Source organism: Piliocolobus tephrosceles, chromosome 11 (genome assembly GCF_002776525.5).
Source record: "Piliocolobus tephrosceles isolate RC106 chromosome 11, ASM277652v3, whole genome shotgun sequence".
NCBI classification, from domain to species: Eukaryota; Metazoa; Chordata; class Mammalia; order Primates; family Cercopithecidae; genus Piliocolobus; species Piliocolobus tephrosceles.
Genome location: NC_045444.1, coordinates 105,757,313 through 105,777,507, shown reverse-complemented (window position 1 = coordinate 105,777,507; position 20,195 = coordinate 105,757,313). Strand labels below are relative to the sequence as shown.

General features: G+C 53.6%; 1 protein-coding gene across 3 annotated transcripts; it reads left to right on the top strand.

Annotated features, from left to right (window-relative positions):
• The first annotated feature begins 234 nt into the window (after nt 1-234).
• On the top strand, nt 235-19,809 carry PTPRN (protein tyrosine phosphatase receptor type N). 3 transcript variants are annotated; one of them, XM_023221802.3, is made up of 23 exons: nt 235-414; nt 1,799-1,849; nt 2,084-2,197; nt 5,696-5,792; nt 6,693-6,954; nt 7,039-7,393; nt 7,820-7,951; nt 8,560-8,594; nt 9,267-9,541; nt 9,741-9,827; nt 10,117-10,196; nt 10,389-10,453; nt 11,382-11,600; nt 12,052-12,252; nt 12,353-12,500; nt 12,663-12,736; nt 12,974-13,051; nt 13,146-13,265; nt 14,311-14,477; nt 17,915-17,968; nt 18,540-18,604; nt 18,819-18,892; nt 19,135-19,809. In XM_023221802.3, the coding sequence occupies exons 1-23, from the start codon at nt 300-302 to the stop codon at nt 19,204-19,206; spliced, it is 2,940 nt and encodes a 979-aa protein (XP_023077570.2). In that variant the 5' UTR covers nt 235-299; the 3' UTR covers nt 19,207-19,809. The 3 variants fall into 3 exon arrangements, with proteins under 3 accessions (XP_023077570.2, XP_023077580.2, XP_023077591.2); XM_023221823.3 differs by lacking the exon at nt 235-414 and adding an exon at nt 648-750; XM_023221812.3 differs by lacking the exon at nt 9,741-9,827 and having other exon boundaries at nt 237-414.
• The last annotated feature ends 386 nt before the right edge of the window (nt 19,810-20,195 follow it).

Below are 20,195 nucleotides of genomic sequence, written 5' to 3'. Positions count from 1 at the left end.
TGGGGCCAAGTGGGAATTCTAGCGAAGCGCCTACTATTTGACGGAGGAGGGATGGGCTGGGTAGGTCCCCCGCTCCGACAGGGCTCTTACGCCATATGTGACGCAAATTAGCTTACGAGTCGGGGGTGGAGGTGTCGTCAGCACCCGCCTGCGGTTGGCCGCGTTGCAGCGAGAGGGGCATGTAGACCCCGCCTCGTAGGGAGGTGGGGAGCGGCAGGCCCCGCCTCGGCCCCTCCGGCAGGCTCCCGCCAGCGTCGCTGCGGCTCCGGCCCGGCAGCGAGCGCCCGGAGCTCGGAAGGATGCGGCGCCCGCGGCGGCCTGGGAGTCTCGGGGGATCCGGGGGTCTCCGGCTGCTTCTCTGCCTCCTGCTGCTGAGCAGCCGCCCGGGGGGCTGCAGTGCCGTTAGTGCCCACGGTCAGGAGGAAACTTGGGCTGGCGGGTGGTGGGGGACGGGGAGCCGCTTGGGGCCTGGAGCGAAACTCGGTGGGGGTGGGGGTGAAATGTCATGAAGCTCGGGTAGAATATGGGTTGGGGGAGGCATGCGAGATGAGGAAGGTGAGAGGGCATCTGGGAGGAAAGGGGCGTAGGCCTGGAGGTGGGGCTGGGAATACGGGGGCGGGACCTAAGAGAATTGGGCTCAGGGGAAAATTGCAGGTTGGGGAGAAGGACGCGGGGTGCATGTGGGCAGAGGGACTTAGAGACCAGCTGCGAGACCACAGGAGAAGCCAGTTGCTCCGAGGCGCCTGGGAGGCGGTGACAGGCGCTGAGGAATGGGAAGAGGAGGGGGCGGGGACTTGGCGGGGAGGATGAGGAAACGGTGATCTCTGGGCAGTGGAAGCCTGGGCCGCAGGCATAGAGTCCCAGCTGCGCCGAGAGAGAGACCAGGGTTTCTCCGTAAGCCTAGAAAGGCTGATTGCAGCGATCTGATCTCCTGTAACGGGGGACAGCACGGGGAGGGGGCAGAAGAGGATGAAGAGGGGAAGGTCCTCTCCTGTCCCCCTCCCCACAGCCAGGCCTTGTCCTGACTCACATCTGTGCGGACAGAGACAGTCAGCGCTGACTCACCGGCGGGGGGTGGGGGTAGGAGGACGGCGCGTGGGGGAAGGGGCGCAGCCTCGCCGCCTGGCGCCCTCTTTCCCCACCCGGGCTTGGAGGCCCGAGAGGCAGAGTACTTCCTGTGACGCTGTGGGTTGGCAGAATAGAACAGAGGGCTCAGGTCTGGTGGACAGTCCTCGCTTTGTGACCCCTTCCTCTCTGGTAACCGCCTCCAGGCGAGCCCTTGGCGGCGCCAGACTCAGAGCTTCAGCACCGCGGACAGCGCCAGCGGCTCGGGACAGCGCGGGAAGAGCTGCCTAAGAGGCACCTTCCCCAGCGCCCCCCCATACCCTCTTTCCCCCGACTAAGTGTGCTAGGGTTTCCACCTCTTCTGAGTTCCAGGCCATTATAGGATGCTTTCGGATATTTGGGAAGGAAATTCCCCTTTCAGAATTTGGCCAAAACCTCTCCTACAGTAATTCTATGAGTCTCTCTCCCTGCACCTGGAAGGTTTCTTCCCCATCACTCAGTTAAGCAAACAGGCTTTTAAGGATACAGACTGACAAATTCTTAAAATCCAAAACTAGATCTCATGCTTCCTTTTAAGAATTTCAGGCCTGATTCCTACTCTCCTCCCAGCTTAAGGCCTTCTTTAGAATGAAAGAATAAATTGCATCTGCTTCTCCCTTTCTCAGCCTGTCCACCCATCTGCCCATTCTCTGTGTGTGGGTGTCTGAGCCTCTGCTCACCTGTTCCTCTACAGGCTGTCTATTTGACCGCAGGCTCTGCTCTCACCTGGAAGTCTGTATTCAGGGTGAGTGAGGCCCAAGCATAGAACTCACAAGATGTGGGGGGTGGGGAGAGGGGTAATAAAAAACTAGAAGGGGAGAGAAGGCCCAGAAAGGAAGAGGGCTACTGGGCTTGAGAAGAAGGAGCCTGGAAGAGGAGAGGTAGGGGAGGAGGTGAAGAGAGTACTGTTCATTTGCAACCTGGACTTTGGAAGGCCTCTTGCTCAAGCCCCCTGCTGACACCACTTTTGTGCCCTTAGATGGCTTGTTTGGGCAGTGCCAGGTGGGAGTGGGGCAGGCCCGGCCCCTTTTGCAAGTCACCTCCCCAGTTCTCCAACGCTTACAAGGTGTACTCCGACAACTCATGTCTCAAGGTAAGGTCTGGGTGCACTGGAGGACAGAGATTGAAACTTGGTTAGTTATGAGTGGGGAAGAAGATTTTTCTACAAGGAATATTCTTATCACCCCCACTGCTGGAGCCTCATCTTCCCAGATCTTGCTGGAGTGAGAGGTGGAACCCTAGAGATGGGCTATTCACATATGGACTCTCTGGAGAAGCCCAAAGGAGGCTTCTAGAAGAAGTCACCGGAAAAGGCCAGCTTCCATCTTCTTAGGACCAGTTCCTCTCCCTGGCAGAGCCAAGAACTCTGGAATCCTCAGCCAGGATAATATTCCACTCACCCAATTCCTCATTCAACAAGTATTTATTGAGTACTGACTATGTAGCAGGCATAGTTTTAGGTATTTGAAATGTGTCAGGGAATAAAACAAAGATCTCTGCTTACTGGAGTTTGTGTTTGGGGGATAAGGGGAGGGAACACAGTATAAAAGTTAGAAAATACATAGTGTCTTAGAAGATGATAAATAGCGTAGAATATCACAGCAGGATAAAGGGATCAAAATGGTGAGGTAGAAAGCTACAGTATTAAATCAGGAAATCAGGTGGTCAAGGTGGACATTATTGAGACTATGAAATCTGAACAGACTTTTTAAGGAGGTAGGGGAGTTTGTCAGAAGGTTATCTAGTGGAAGAGTATTTCAGGCAGACCAAATAGCTAGGACAAAAGCACAATTCTGAAGAACACCTTGCAGGCCAGGGGACTGTAGAGGAGTGATGGAGAGGAAGAGTAGAAGGTCCAGTCAGGTAGGTAATGGGGGAAGGGATGTGGATCACTTTAGGGCCTCATAGGGGAATGTATGGACATTGGCTTTACTCTGAGTAAAGAAGGGAACCATTACAAGATTTGGAGCATAGGGGCGCATGATCGGATTTACACTTTACAAGCATCACTTTTGCTGCTGTAGTGAGACTAGAATAGATGGAGTCAAGAGTTGGTGAGGGGGACCACTAAAAACAGCCACAATAGGTTGCTCTGTCTATGGAGTGCCATTCTTAAGAGATGGATATGGATTAGGCCAGGGTGATTGCAGGGAAGGAATGAAGGATGACAGAATTCTACATTTATTTTTAAGGTAGTCAGCATTATTTCGTGAAATATTGGATATGGTTATAAAGAGAGGGGTTAAAGTTTTTTTGGGTTTTTTTTTTTTTTTGTTTTTTGGTTGTTGTTGTTGTTGTTTGAGACAGAGTCTTGCTGTGTCACCCAGGCTGGAGTGCAGTGATGTGATCTTGGCTCACTGCAACCTCCACCTCCCAGGTTCAAGTGATTCTCCTGCCTCAGCCTCCCAAGTAGCTGACATTACAGGTGCGCACCATGATGCCTGGCTAATTTTTGTATTTTTAGTAGAGACAGGGCTTCACTGTGTTGTCCAGGCTGGTCTTGAGCTCCTAATCTGAAATGATCCATCTGCCTGGGCCTCCCAAAGTACTGGGATTACAGGCGTGAGCCACCACGCCCAGCCAGGAGTCAAAGGTTTTATTTACTGAATAACTGAATCACTGGAGATGTCACTAATTATAATGTGGAAACTTGCAAATGGATCAACTTTGTGGGGGTGTTCAGCTTTGAATATGTTGAGTTTAAGATGTCTACTCAAGTGAAGTGGGAAGTTGAGTACATGAGACTGGATTCTGAGAGACAGAAGTCTCAACTGTAGATATAAATTTGGAATTCTTTGGTATATAAATGGTAATTAAACCCATGAGGTGGATGAGATAACCAAAAGATTGAGTGTCTATGAAGAAGACCAAGGATCAAGTCCTAGATAATTCTTACATTAAAAGGACCAGGCCGGGTGTGGTGGCTCACACCTGTAATCCCAACACTTTAGGAGGCTGGGGCAGGCAGAGCACGAAGTCAGGAGTTCAAGACCAGCCTGACTAACATGGTGAAACCCTGTCTCTACTAAAAATACAAAAATTAGCCAGGCGTGGTGGCAAGTGCCTGTAATCCCAGCTACTCAGGAGGCTGGGGCAGGAGAATCACTTGAACCCGGGAGGCAGAGGTTGCGGTGAGCTGAGATTGCACCACTGCACTCCAGCCTAGGTGACAGAGTGAGACTCTCCATCTCAAAAAAAAAAATGAGGACCAGGAGAAAAAGAGGAACCATCAACTTCCTCTCAGGGAGACTGAGAAGGAGAAGCCAGTGGAGTAGGAATAAAAACAACAGTGTTCACTGTTCCAGAAACCAAGAGAAAGTGTACCAATGAGGAGGAGTGACCAACAGTGTCAAATGATGATTACGGGATAAGTAAAATAAGATATGAGAATTGACCACCAGATTTGGACATGCAGACGTCACTGGTGATCCTGATGACAGCAGCTTTGGTAGAATAGTTGGGAATAAAATCCTGAATAAAGTGGATTAAGAGGGAATGGAAAGAGAGGAATTGGATACAGTCAGCACAGACAACTTTTTCTAGAAGTCTTGCTGCAAAGAAATGGAGTGATCGCTAGAGAAGAACGTGGGATCAAGCAGTATTTTTCTTAAGATGGAAGAAATTGCATATTGTTTGCATGGGAATAATGTGAATAATTCAGTAGAGAACAAAGGAAATTATGTAGGAAAGAGGAGAGAATTGCAAGGAGAATATTCCTGAGTAGGTGAAAGGGAATGAAATGTAGAGCTCAGAGGCACTGGCTTTAAATAGGAACACAGACAGCTCATCTAATGTGAATAAGCAAGGAGGCAGGTGTGGATGTTGGTAGATACCAGAATACAAGTTAAGAGCAGCACAGATTTTAAATCCAGAACCAGAGAAGAAAAAATGAGGGTGAAAAGTGGGAAATTATTCCTTTAGAATAACTCCTGACAGCAGAGATTTCTGGGGAAAGAGTCAAACAGGAGAGCTGTCTATGAATAAGATGATGATGATAATGATGATGGTGATGATGATGACAACACTGAAGATGATTATACATGTTTAAAACATGTGGATTGTGCTTTAGAGTTTTCTAAGCACTTTGATTTCCCTGATCACCCTTGATCTTCACAACAGCCTCCTGAAATACGTATCGTTTCCACTTTACAGAGAAAGTTGAGGGTCAGGGTCAACACAAAGAATAATAACAAAAGTAATAATAATTATGGTAATAGCATTTGTTAAAAGTTCACTACATGACAGGCACTATTCTGTTTGATATTTATATGTGTCATTTTAATGATAATAACAATCCTAGGAGGTATAAATCCCCATTTTATAGATGAGGGAATTGAGGCTTGGAGAGGTTCAGCAACTTGCCCAAGGTTACATCCGTAGTAAAGGCAGGATTCAAACCCAGGTGGTCTGGCTCCAATAGCTGTACCTGAGGGTGGGAAGAGGACAGCTCAGATCACCCACTGAGTTTGTCCCTCTACTCTGACAAACCCCATGAGCTGCAGGGCAGAGGGTACAGTTCTGATCCCCAGTGGTCCCCATTACTGGATCCCCAGACTCCTGAACCAACTTACGCTATCCTTTTTCCTGACAGGATTGTCCTGGCATGATGACCTCACCCAGTATGTGATCTCTCAGGAGATGGAGCGCATTCCCAGGCTTCGCCCTCCAGAGCCCCGTCCAAGGGACAGGTAGGCAGTGTTTCTCGACAGCTCTAGCAATGGTGAGGCTGGTGAGTCTGTGGTTGTCCTAATGGATTCAGGGAAGGGGAAGGAAGTGGGCATCAAGACCAGCATGCTGGGACACAGGTAAAGAGGTGCAGGAACGGTCACTCTCTGACATGCTCACATGGCCAACAGGAGCTGAGCTCATCTCTAGGGATCCAGAAAAACAGGGGCATTTTTTAAATGTTTTGAAAAACTTTTACTTTGGATACTTGAAAAGAAGCATCAACGTAGTCATCATGGGAGAAATTAGAATTGTGTTGGACTGAAGTTGTTCAATATTCCGTTTCATTATTATGTGAATTTCTATATGACAGGAGCTGCTATCATCTTTTTGTGGTTAGGGCCTCTAAAGACATCATCCAGACTCTGCAAAGCAGAGAAAGTAAATGAGGTTTACGGAGCTTAGATGGTGAATACCAGGATGAAGACGGCATAGTGATAGGGCGTGGAGGAGCAGTCCCGAATATTTGGACATACACTTGGAGAGCCAGGTGTGGGGACATGGCACATGGGGCAACGGGGACAGCTGCAGCCACAGTTCATCTAGAGAAATTCCTGGCTGCCTTCCCCTGCTCCTGTTTGCCCCTTCTCCATCCCCAGCCTCATGATTACCCAGCCTTTGCAGCTGTTTCAGAGACCCAGCCATGCCTACCAGGGAGGCAGATACCTCTGCCCTCAGCTTGGCCCTCTGGTCCCTCCCCATGCCCACCCAGCCCATCTCTCTTCCCCTGAGGTCACCCAGTTTCTAAAGAGGTCAGGCCTGCTCTTAACTGCTGAGCCTGCCTGGACCTGACTAGTTCTGCCTTGCAGGTTCTCTATGCCCTTCCCCCGGCTCCAACACACACACTTTGCTTTCCTTTACAGGTCTGGCTTGGCACCCAGGAGACCTGGTCCTGCTGGGGAGCTGCTTTTACAGGACATCCCCACTGGCTCCGCCCCTGCTTCCCAGCATCGACTTCCGCAACCACCAGTGGGCAGAGGTGGAGCTGGGGCCAGCTCCTCTCTGTCCCCTCTGCAGGCTGAGCTGCTCCCCCCTCTCTTGGAACACCTGCTGCTGCCCCCACAGCCTCCCCACCCTGCCCTGAGTTACGAACCTGCCTTGCTGCAGCCCTACCTGTTCCACCAGGTAAGCCCTTGACTCTGGTCCCACCCCGACTGCAGTCTCTCAGCCCGGACTTCTGCTGTTACCCAGATTTCTGGTTTTTCACAGTTTGGCTCCCGTGATGGCTCCCGTGTCTCAGAGGGCTCCCCAGGGATGGTCAGCGTCGGCCCCCTGCCCAAGGCTGAAGCCCCTGCCCTCTTCAGCAGAACTGCCTCCAAGGGCATATTTGGGGACCACCCTGGCCACTCCTATGGGGACCTTCCAGGGCCTTCACCTGCCCAGCTTTTTCAGGACTCTGGGCTCCTCTATCTGGCCCAGGAGTTGCCAGCACCCAGCAGGGCCAGGGTGCCAAGGCTGCCAGAACAAGGGAGCAGCAGCCAGGCAGAAGACTCCCCAGAAGGCTATGAGGAGGAAGGACTAGGGGATCATGGAGAGAAGCCTGCTTCCCCAGCAGTGCAGCCAGGTAACAAGGTCCTCAGCATCCACCTCCCTGTGAGGGCTGCTTTGGGGGAACCACAGTTGGGCCCTTCCCTGACAATCCATGCATTTGTTAACTTGTCCTTAAATTCATTCATACACTTAAGGAATGTCTACTGACAAGCTGTTCTGTGCCAGGCACTAGGAAAGTGGTGGGGACACTGTGGGGAGTGGAGTTGACGTGACTCTTTCCAGTGGAGAGTCAAAATGTCCTGAAGTTTGATCTGGGTCCCAGGAAGACCTTTCCCCCAAAGTGTGGACAAGGGCTGGGAAAGGGAGGGTACCCCTTGGTATCCTGGTATTTGGAAAGAGTCTCTTAATATGCTAGTCCCCTCCCATCCTCACTCACTCATCAGCATCCCACAAGTTCACCACGCAATCAGCCCTGAGCTCTGTGTCTGACTTTCAGCAGATGCGGCTCTGCAGAGGCTGGCTGCTGTGCTGGCGGGCTATGGGGTAGAGCTGCGTCAGCTGACTCCTGAGCAGCTCTCCACACTCCTGACCCTGCTGCAGCTACTGCCCAAGGGTGCAGGAAGAAATCTGGGTAAGTGTCCAGGCAGAGGGAGGGACCACCATCTCCCAGCTCCATGGAGGCCGCTTGCCCTGCCTCAAGACCACTTGGAGTAGCCTGGAGGGGTAAAGTCAGGCTTCAGGGGAGAGAGTTCCTTTGAGACACAGGGTCATTGCCAGCAAGGCAGGGAGCAAGAGGGTAGGGTGGTGAGCTTAGGAGTTAGATCAGGAAAGACTAGAGGGTGGAAGTAATGGAAAAAGCAGCCAACAGAGGGTGTGAGCAGGGAAAAGGAGGCATCGAGAAGGATGAGTTGGTGAGAATGAAGGCTTAAAAACAGGCATAGCCAGTGCTAAGGAGAAGCCAGTAATTGATGTGTAGAGAAATAATTGAACAAAGAGTAGCTTTGAGAGAGATGGTCAATGGCAGAGGGAGGAGTTAATAAAACAATAAATTGGGAGGAGGAAGCAAAGAGGAATGAGGCCAGGCTTAGGATGAGACTGTAACAGGGTCATGGTCACTGACTGAGATGAAGACCACAGCAAAAGTACCAAGTTAAGGGTCTCTGGCCCTTTCTCCCACTTGTGTTGTGTAGATCTTGGCCACGGCCATTGTTCCAGACTCTTGTTTTTCCTGTCTTGCAGGAGGGGCTGTAAATGTTGGAGCTGATATCAAGAAAGTGAGTCCCCAGCACCTCCTTGACTCATAATCACTCCATGGCAGCACGCCCCCTCGCCAAACCTAAATCTCAAATTTAGGACCCAGAATCTGCATCCTCCCACCCCTCATTTTGGGGGGAAACCAAGGCCCAGAGACCACAAGTTATTGCCTAAGGTCTCCCATCAAGTTGATGGCAGAACTGGGGCTAGAAAACCAAATTCTTAATTCATTCCTCTTTTCACTGCAGTCGTTTCAGATCATCCTAGAGCAGGAGGGAAGTTTCGAGCAGGGAGGCCTTCCTGAGCTTCTGTAGCTGGAGGAGCTCCGCTTCCTTCTGTTTCATGTGTTGGATTTCTAAGACTTTGTGATTAAACAAACGTCTAGAAACCATTGCCTGCCTGTTTGCCTTTTGCCCTCACCCCAGCTTCTCTTGCTGCAGAGGTTTTCTGTCTCCAGCCCCATTCTGTGGATTAGTACAGACCATTTTCAATCATTCAATCCTTTATTCATTCATGCATCCATTTACTTGTCCCAGATGCTCTGGTGTCCTCTCTCTACCCAGCACTGCAGTGGTCCCTGGTGGTAGAAAGCGAAAAGCAGGTCCTGAGCTCCACTGTGGAGAGCTCCGAGTCCAGGGTACCCCTTCCCCCAGCACTGTCCAGAGGCCACACCTCCACCCTCTTCTAAACAGACAATGGAGGGGCCAGTGGAGGGCAGAGACACAGCAGAGCCTCCAGCCCGCACACCCCCCATGCCTGGACACCCCACTGCCAGCCCCACCTCCAGTGAAGTTCAGCGGGTGCCAAGCCCTGTCTCTTCTGAGCCTCCCGAAGCTGCCAGACCCGCTGCCACATCTGTCCTGCTAGAGAAGAAAAGCCCACTGGGCCAAAGCCAGCCCACAGTGGCAGGACAGCCCTCAGCCCGACCAGCAGCAGAGGAATATGGCTACATCGTCACTGACCAGAAGTAAGGGCTGCATCCTGGGAAACCTTCTGGTCTGCTGGGAGTTGGGCTGGCCTGCCTGGCCGGAAGCAGAGAGCAAAACGTGCAGACGTGCAGGGACAGGGAACTGGAGGGCTGCTCTGCACCCCTGGAGTGGCCTGCTTTAAGAAAATGACTGAGAGGGTTGCCCCACTTTCCTTCTTCTGCCTTCTCCCATCTCCAGGCCCCTGAGCCTGGCTGCAGGAGTGAAGCTGCTGGAGATCCTGGCTGAGCATGTGCACATGTCCTCGGGCAGCTTCATCAACATCAGGTGGGGCTGGCATCTTGCTGGGGCAGTGGCCGAGATCTAGAAAGCAGCTTGAGCAAGGAGGTGGCTGGAGGGGCTTGGGGGAAGAAGGGCAGACAAACTCTGAGCTCAGGGATGCTCCCAGCTGTGTTGAAGGTCCAGCCACACCCAGCCTGTTGCTGGCCCCATCCAGCATCTTCCTTGCCTCAGATGCCCCTGTAGGGCATGCCGGATCTGCTCCAGCCCCATGCTCTAACGGGGAGAGGGCTGCAGTCTGGGTGGAGAAGGCAGTAACATAGCTCCTATCTGGCAGTGTGGTGGGACCAGCCCTCACCTTCCGCATCCGGCACAATGAGCAGAACCTGTCTTTGGCTGATGTGACCCAACAAGCAGGTAAATATCTCTGCGACCTCAATCCCAGGCTTGGCCCCAGCCCCATTCCTAAGTGGATATATCCAGGCCTGTGGCTGATGCCCCCTTGAAATGTTCCCAGCCACATGGGCCCTGCCTGCCGCTTGGCAGAGCAAGACAGAGGACAGAGACCACATGGGGCTGGAGCGAGCCTGACCTTTGTCCTCCCTGCAGGGCTGGTGAAGTCTGAACTGGAAGCACAGACAGGGCTCCAAATCTTACAGACAGGAGTGGGACAGGTATGCGCTAACTGGAGAATCAGTCGAAGGCCCCCGAGGGCTGATATCGTCCACAAGAGCTGGAGGCAAACCAGAGGGGAGAACTGGAGCTGAAACCTGATGTGTCCCTAGGCCCGGCTGGGTGGGTGCGGCCTTAGCTCAAGCAGCCCCTTCCCCCGAAGTTCTCTTTCTGACCAGCAGATGGCGCAGGTGTCCCTTCCCTGCAGAACCAGCCGTGTGCAGTAAAAAGGCCTGAGAACTAGTTGAGCCGCCCTTAGCCTGCTGGAGCGAAGTCTCCAAATTCCAAGGGAACACCTTGCACAGAAAGGACATTATATTAAAAATATGTTTTGTTTGTTTGTCTGAGACAGAGTTTCACTCTTGTCGTCCAGGTTGGAGTGCAATGGCTGGATCTCGGCTCACTGCAACCTCCACCTCCCAGGTTCAAGAGATTCTCCTGCCTCAGCCTCCCAAGTAGCTGGGATTACAGGCACCCGCCACCAAGCCCGGCTAAATTTTTTCTTGTATTTTTGGTAGAGATGGGGTTTCACCATGTTGGCCAGGCTAGTCTCGAACTCCCGACCTCAGGTGATCCGCCCACCTTGGCCCCCCTCAAAATGCTGAGATTACAGGCGTGAGCCACCACGCCCGGCCTATACTCAAAATATCTTTGTCCTCTGCGTCCAACATGGATGCCTCACATTCTACAATTCAATTCCTAGGGTTCTCCGTCTGTTTTTAAATGCGAACCCTCCTGGTGGGGGCCTCTGGTACTGCACTGTAGTTGAGTTGATTGAGAGCCCATCTGGCTGTACCAGCATACCCCTACTCTCCCAGCTTTGCCCCAGGAGATGTCCTAACAGGGGGTGTGACACGGGACCAGGGTGAGGAGCAGCTCTGAAATCTCCCTGTGCCACTGCCTCCCTTGATTCCAGCCTTGTTCCCACAGAGGGAGGAGGCAGCTGCAGTCCTTCCCCGAATCACGCACAGCACCTCTCCCATGCGCTCAGTGCTGCTCACTCTGGTGGCCCTGGCAGGTGTGGCTGGGCTGCTGGTGGCTTTGGCTGTGGCTCTGTGTGTGCGGCAGCATGCGCGGCAGCGGGACAAGGAGCGCCTGGCAGCCCTGGGGCCTGAGGGGGCCCATGGTGACACTACCTTTGAGTACCAGGTGTGCAGCCCCAGAAGCTGGTTGAGCAGAAGAAATGCAAGGGGCTTGGGAGTCTGGGTCTCGCGTGGAGTAAGGGTAGGAACTGAATGGGGAGTGAGCCCTCATCCCTGGGAAGGTCCAGTGGGGGCTGGAGAAGCCCCGGTGGGAGGGAGTATGGTATGGGCCTTTATGAACACATGGGAACTGGGAGCATACAGTGCCTAAGGTTCTTCTTGGTGCTGTGCTTCTGGGGTTCTGGGATTCCACTCTGTCACGTCTGAGGTTGACATAAGCACCACCCAAGCAGAACAACCCTGAAAAGCATCAGGGCCAGGCAGAAGACCCTACCCCAGAGGAGCTGAGTTTCACTGCAAATCAGTCAAGGACAAACCTAGGAGCCCAGAGCTGAACCCAGGGCCCTGCTGAAAAGTTTCAGGGGACTCTTGGTCCTCACCTGATTCTTCCTCCACAGGACCTGTGCCGCCAGCACATGGCCACAAAGTCCTTGTTCAACCGGGCAGAGGGTCCGCCGGAGCCTTCGCGGGTGAGCAGTGTGTCCTCCCAGTTCAGCGACGCAGCCCAGGCCAGCCCCAGCTCCCACAGCAGCACTCCGTCCTGGTGCGAGGAGCCTGCCCAAGCCAACATGGACATCTCCACGGGACACATGATTCTGGTCAGGACAGGGCCTGAGCCCAGAGTGGGTGAAGGAATGGGATGGTGAGAGAGGCCAGGCTGGCTGTGTGGGCCAGAGCCAGACCGTGGTGCCCCCACAGGCATACATGGAGGATCACCTGAGGAACCGGGACCGCCTGGCCAAGGAGTGGCAGGCCCTCTGTGCCTACCAAGCAGAGCCAAACACCTGTGCCACTGCGCAGGGGGAGGGCAACATCAAAAAGAACCGGCATCCTGACTTCCTGCCCTGTGAGTGAACCCTACTGGTCAACCTGACCCAGCCCTCTCTCTGCTGTGAGGTGTGGAGGGCTTGGGGTAAGGGGTTGGGCTTCTGGCTCAGGCTGAGTAGCAGAGGTCCCACAACGCCAATGACCAGAGGGCCATCTGGGGTGGGGTGTCGGGTCTGTACAGATGACCATGCCCGCATAAAACTGAAAGTGGAGAGCAGCCCTTCTCGGAGCGATTACATCAACGCCAGCCCCATTGTGAGTGGCCCTGACTCCAGCCCCCACCTCTGCCCCATCATTTTCCTGGCCCTAGGCACTCCATTTCCCCATGGTCACCTCCCACCCCGCCAACCCCCTGGAGTGGTGGGGCCTGATATCCTAGCAAGGAAAGGGGGAATTGCCAGCCTTCTTAGACTCTGACCCACTTGCTTTGACCACGCCTGTCCATAGTGGTATTTCCCACACTGGCTCATGGTGTATCTTCCCTGCCTCCAGATTGAGCATGACCCTCGGATGCCAGCCTACATAGCCACGCAGGGCCCGCTGTCCCATACCATCGCAGACTTCTGGCAGGTGGGCTCTTAAAGGGAGGGCTTCTCTGGGGTCCTTGTGGCCAGCCAGGTCCCAGGAAGGTTAGAGTGGAGCTCACCTGGGTCTCTGTCCCTAGATGGTGTGGGAGAGCGGCTGCACCGTCATCGTCATGCTGACCCCGCTGGTGGAGGATGGTGTCAAGCAGTGTGACCGCTACTGGCCAGATGAGGGTGCCTCCCTCTGTCATGTATATGAGGTCAGCAGGGCCCCACAGCAAGGGGACAATGGATGTGGGGAGAGTAGATGATGGCCTTTTCGTAACTTTGTCTTCACCAAATGAGCACTCAACAGTCTTTTTAAAAAGCCTTTTATTGGCCCTGCTCATGATTCATACATATATGAATATATATAAACACATATATGCATACACATATATTCACATATATACATTGTGTGTGTGTGTGTATCCTGTCTAGAGTCAAAAAACATTCATAGAGACTTATGATAAAGGCACAGAAATGAAACTATAAAACCACCAAAACTGAGGTAAGAAGCTAACAACTAAGTGTATATTAGACAGGGAAGATAAGTATACCCAAATACTGAGATTAAGACTTACGTTAATTGAGCCTAATTTAGCTCTGAGTTTCCTGGTGGCCAAAGCAAAGAAAGAAATACCCATTATATATGTTACTAATGTAAAACAGAAACAAACTTTTTCATTCGGAGAGAGACTAGGCGGAGGGGTGGAGAAGGAGGGGGAACTGGGCAGAGGCCAAGCAGGGGAAAGAGAAAGATTTCAGACAAATGGGAGAATGTGAGCCCCCACTAAGACAAAAGACCTTAAGAACACAACAGAAGCTTCTCATCACCAGATGACCCTGAATAGTAATTTTTTTCCCCACCAAATAAGCACATGACGGCTTTTTAAAAAGCCTTTCATTAGTCCTGCTGGTGGTTAATGAAAAAAATCCAATAAGAGTATTACAGAATTTCATCCAAGTTTATGGCACGCGTAGCACCGACACTCTGGTAGACCCTGCGAGGAAGAGGGAGGAGAAACTCCGACCTCGAGAGGCTCACAACAATAGTTGTGTCTGGGTGGAAAAGCTACCAGTGGTCCTAAGCAGTAGATAAGTGACAGGTAGCCAGGATTCCTGGGACCGCTGGAACTTATCATTTGAATCGTCCTGGGAGGCCGGGGGGTGGTTGGAGAGACCGAGAAGGTCGCGAGGAGCGCGCGCAGAAACGCGGGGACTGGGACAGCCCGCGGCGCTCAGGTCTGGGCCCCTGCCGGGCAGGTGAACCTGGTGTCGGAGCACATCTGGTGCGAGGACTTTCTGGTGCGGAGCTTCTACCTGAAGAACGTGCAGACCCTGGAGACGCGCACGCTCACGCAGTTCCACTTCCTCAGCTGGCCGGCAGAGGGCACACCGGCCTCCACGCGGCCCCTGCTGGACTTCCGCAGGTGAGCGCCGGCGCCCCCGCCTGGAGGGGCCCGCCTGGGCGGGGGCGGAGCCGAGGTCCGCCCGCCAGCTCGGCCTGGAGCCCCGGGTCGGGCCTGGAGCCTCGGCCTCTGACTTCTGGCCGCCCCCTCCAGACCCCACGCTCCCACCCCTAAAACCAGGCCTGAGGCTCCGGCTGTGCCCGTCCCCGCGCTTCCACCACCCGCGTGGGCCAGCTCCGCGCCGGCCGCTGGTGCTCCGCTCCCTCTCTCTCACGCTCCCGGGACTGGCTCCTTCTCCTCCACCTGCTTCCTCCAGAGGGCCTTTCGCTTTCTGGTTCCCCTCCCTCTCCGGGGTCCCTGCTTCCTCTCTCCTTCCTGGTCCCTCCTGCCCCGCTGTCTCCAGGCCCTGCACTGCGCTGCCTCGCTGCCCCCTCCATCTCTCACTCCCGCCTGCCCGTCTCCCTCCATCCCTCTTCTTCATCCTTCCTTCATCCCTCTCCCTCTCTCCGCCTCTCTTTTTTTATTTATGTGGTTTTCATTCTTTTTACTTTCCTCTTTCTTCCTCTTCTGTCTCCCCATCTCTGTCTCACTCTGTCTCTGCCTCACCCTTTCCTTCTCTCTCCATTTCTCCCTCTCTGCCCCTCTCCCCTGTTTTTCTCCACCTCCTTCCCCTGTCTGCCAGTTTCTCTCTGCCGCTCTGTCCGTCTCTCCCTCTCCCTCCCCCTGCGTGTCTTTCCTCTCTCTGTCCGTTCCCCTCCCTTCTTCCCTCTTTCTCTCTCTCCCTCACAGCTGCCAGTGTCATTTTTGTGATCTGCAGCTAGTATTCTCACTCCAGTTGCATAGTCACAAAAGTGATCATTGGCAGGTGTGGCTGCTGCATGGACAGACAGGACATGTGGCCCGGGGACCACCCCGAGCTGGGAGCAAGGGGGACAGGGAAGAGGCAAAGATTGTCAAAAGGAGTGTGGGAGGATCTCTGGATTCTGGGGGGCTCAGTGGAGCAGGTGGGGACTAGACAGGGGCTACCTGAGGGGCTTACCCTTTTCCAACAATGACACCAAGACAAGTCAGCCCTCCAGCGTCCCCTGCCTTTCCCAGCCCCAGACAGGTACTTGGGAAGCCTGCCGCCAAGGGCAGGGGCCCACCCGCACTGCACCCTTCTCCTAGTTCTCTGTCCCTTGTCAAGCTGGTCTGATGTCTCTAGGTACTGGACAGAGGAGCAGAGCTGGGGGTGGGGACGTGGGTATAGTTTCTGAACCTCTGGACAGCAGTTTCCAACTGGGGTCCCTGAGGCCTGAGACATAGGCATCTTGAAGCAGTGCCAGGGTATCAGAGCTATTTCCTTTTTTCCACATTTAAAAAATCGTGATAGAACTAGTGCATGGATCTGTTTTAAAGCTGCACAGATAAGCTAAAAGATTGCTTTAGGCTGGAATTATGTAAACTCAGTTGGCATTAGACATCCAGAACAAATAAATTGTTGCTTAATAAATGTAGTTCGGGGCCAGGCACGGTGGTTCACGCCTGTAATCCCAGCACTTTGGGAGGCCGAGGTGGGTGGATCACTTGAGGTCAGGAGTTCAAGACCAGACTGGCCAACATGGTGAAACCCCGTTCTGCTAAAAATACAAAAATTAGCCAGGCATGGTGGCAAGCACCTGTATTCCCAGCTACTCAGGAGGCTGAGGCAGGAGAATCTCTTAAACCTGGGAGGCAGAGGTTGCAGTGAACTGAGACCGTGCCACCACACTCCCGCTTGGGCAACAGAGCCAGACTCCCTCTCAAAAAAAAACAAAAACAGAAAAAATAAATGCAGTTCAGTCAAGGCCCCCCAGAAGGAAAACAAATTAATAAAAGAGACCCTAAGAAAGTGACCCTGAGCAAGTTCCTTGGCCTCCCTCCGTGCCTCTACCTGTGAGATGAGGATGATGACACATGCTTTAGAGCAGAGGTCCCCCACCTTTCTGGCACCAGGGACCGGTTTTGTGGAAGACGATTTTTCCATGGCTGGGAGAGGGGGTGGTTTGGGGATGAAACTGTTCCCCCTCAGATCATCAGATCATCAGGCATTAGATTCTCATAAGGAGCTCGCAACCTAGACCCCTCACATGTGCCGTTCACCATGGGGTTCGTACTCCTATGATAATCTACTGCAATGGCTGATCTAACAGGAGGCGGAGCTCAGGCGGTAATACTCACTGACCCACCACTCGCCTCCTGCTATGCGCCTCGGTTCCCAGCAGGCCGCAGACTGACACCGGTCCATGGTCCAGGGATTGGGGACCCCTGCTTTAGAGGGTTGTTGCAAGATTTGATGAAGTATGTAAAATCTAGCATAAGTGCCTGATACATGGCAAGGGCTCAGTTAACTCTAGATGCTGCCTATTATCATTATTAAATGAACAAAAACAACTATTGTGACTACTTTTCTACCCCAGCCCTCTGACAGAACAGCCAACGAGCTAGAAAACCATGTGGACTCCTATAAAGCCATTCTAAGTCACCTAGTCCCATAGCTGAAGGACTGCAAAGTTCCAAACTTCAATCTGACAACCCCTAAGAAGATCTTCCCTAGTTCTGGCTTGCAGGGATATCAGAGTATGCAGGTGACTCCCAAAGCAGAAAGGTCATAAAGGACAAGGGCAGGTTAGATGGGTTCATTGAGAGATGGAGAAGCCCCCTACTCCTCACTGAGACGTGGTCAGGAGCAGCAGAGAAAGGTCTGAGGTCCAAGTGGACCCCAAGTCTGAATGTAATGTGGCCACAGAATGCCTGTGCTGAAGTGAGACTGCTCCAGGGAGATAGACAGTAGCACAATGTCCCGAGTTGAGGGGTTGGGATTGTCTTCCCCTGGCCCGGGGAATGCTATGCCCAGGGCAGCCTGATGTCACAACTGTTAAGGACACTGGAGCCTGAGTCGGGAGGAGAACAGCCTGGGTGGTCATAGAGGATGGCAGAGGGGCACAGCAACGATGTAGCAAGACGGACACCCTTGAAGTCACCAGAAAGCCTATTCCCTTGGACTTGGGCAGAGGCGGCTCTTAATATGATGATGTATTATCATTAATAGTTGCTACTATGTATTGAGCACCTATTGTGTGCCAGACCTGGCACTTAGCTCTTTACATGGGTTATCTCATGTGATCACTGTAAGAACCCTAAGGAGGTTATTCTTCCTATCTTCCATTTTACAGGTAAGAAAACTGAGGCTCAAAGAGGTTAAATCAGTTGTTCCAGGCACATAGCTTGGGCACCTAGCTTGCAAGGCGAGTCCAGTGCCACCCACACTAGCTCTGGTTCTTTGCCTCCAGCCCTGGCTCCTTTCTCCGACCATCTTCCCCCTCTGCCCCCGGCAGGTGGGGAGAAGAGGAAGAAAGAGAGGCCCATGCCATGTGTTTCGGCTTCCCTTTCCCTCTCTGCTGGTGCCCACTGGCCCTCACACCCATTTCTTGTTGCAGGAAGGTGAACAAGTGCTACCGGGGCCGCTCCTGCCCCATCATCGTGCACTGCAGGTGGGTGGAGAGGAGGTCCCTCTCTCTGGTCCGACTCCCTGTGTGCGTCTCCTGTGCACATTGCCTGCCTGTCCCCTTGGTGCTAGCAAACCAGGCATGGGCCAAATCCAGCACACCACCTGTTTTTCATGGCCAAGACCTAAGAATGGCATTCACATTTTTAAATGGGTGAAGAAAACAGAGGAAAAGTATGTGACACAAACTGTATGTGGCCCACAAAGTTGAAAAATATTGACCATTGGCCCCCTATACACAAAAAGTTTGCTGAAGGTTACAGAGGCCCATCCAGTTCCCTCCTGTTGCCTATGCTTCAGGGCTGAGCCATGGCTGTCCTCTTTGGTTGTCCTATTGCCCAAGTGACACCCACAAGTCACAGACTTCCCTCTCAAGGCCCAAGTCCCAGCGTTCAGGTGCTATGAGCTTTCCTTCATCCTCAGCTCACTCCCTCCCTCTCCAAGCCAACCCAAAGGGTCACCCAGTGTCCTCCCCTCCCCCAGGCCTTCAGGCCTCCTCTGTCCCTCCTCCTTTCTGCTGCATCGTAAGCTTAACCTGTCACTAACTCCTGTTTCAGTGATGGTGCGGGGAGGACCGGCACCTACATCCTCATCGACATGGTCCTGAACCGCATGGCAAAAGGTAGGGAGCTTCCCCATGGCACCCGCAGCCCCCAGGCCCTTTTTAGAGGCTCCCCGGCACACAGGGTCCTGGGAGCTCAGAAGGAGCAGGTTGTCAACCTCTAGGCTCTGCCCAGCCCTCCAAAGCTCTTCGCCTCCAGGAGGCCCCAGGTTTTCTGGGTCCTGTCCTCCTCTGGACACCCCCTGAGCAGTCCCATCCCCGCCTCCGTCTCCAGGAGTGAAGGAGATTGACATCGCTGCCACCCTGGAGCATGTCCGTGACCAGCGGCCTGGCCTTGTCCGCTCTAAGGTGACCTTGCCTTCCTGCCCCAACCCCAGCTGCCACCCTTCCCTAGCACCCACTTCCTCGCCACCCCAGGGAAAGCAGCAGCTGCCAACCTCTCCCACCTGCCTCTGTGCCTCCTCCAGGAGGACTCCCCTCCTCCCAGGGGACCTGCCCAGGGCCCCACACCCCCACCGAAAACTCCCCACTCTGAGGGCAGAGCAGAGGTCAGGCCTCTCCGTGACCATCCTGCCACTGCCCTTCCCCAGGACCAGTTTGAATTTGCCCTGACAGCCGTGGCGGAGGAGGTGAATGCCATCCTCAAGGCCCTGCCCCAGTGAGACCCTGGGGCCCCTTGGCAGGCAGCCCAGCCTCTGTCCCTCTTTGCCTGTGTGCGCATCTCTGTGTACCCACTCCTCACTGCCCCACCGGCCACCTCTTGGGCATGCTCAGCCCTTCTAGAAGAGTCAGGAAGGGGAAGCCAGAAGGGGCACGCCTGCCCAGCCTCACGCATGCCAGAGCCCGGGGCATCTCAGAGCCTGGAGCATCCCACGGGGGTGCTGCAGCCAGGAGAAGAAAGGACGTGGGCAGCAATTCTACCCAGAGCCTTCTCCTGCCCACATTTCCTGGCCTGGCTCTCCTGTGGCTCTCCTGTGTTTCTGGGAGCTCCCCCAACATCTATGTGTGCCCCTGTATGCTCCGATGTGGAAGAAAAGGGTGGAGGGTCGCCACACCTGGCTCCCCTTGCTTCTCAGCCCCAGGCCTGCCTCCTTGACTCACACTTGGGCGCTCTGCCCTCCCTGGCCTCACGCCCAGCCTCCTCCCACCACCCTCCCACCATGTGCTGCTCAACCCCTCTCCTTCTGGTGCAAGAGAACATTTCTAGAAAAATCTACTTTTGTACCAGTGTGAATAAAGTTAGTGTGTTGTCTGTGCAGCTGCAACCCAGACTCCTACACATTTCTGTCCGCTGGGCATCTGGACTCCAAACCCAGCCTAATCCCGGAGCCGGTCCCTGCTGATCTCTCAGAAGGTGCAGAAAGCACAGCGGGAGAACACCAGCTGCCAGTAAGGCCCTCCTAGGCGGGAACGCTAGGTTACAAAGAGGCTTCCTACGTGGCCAGCAGTCTCCAAGGTGCTTTACATGATGAGTCTCATTTTACAGATGGAAAGACTGAGGCACAGAACTTGCTTGTGGTAACACATAACACAACTTGTAAGATTGTAAGGTGGCTGGGCGCAATGGCGCACACCTGTAATCCCAGCACTTTGGGAGGCTGAGGCAGGCAGATCACCTGATGTTAGGAGTTGGAGACCAGCCTGGCCAACA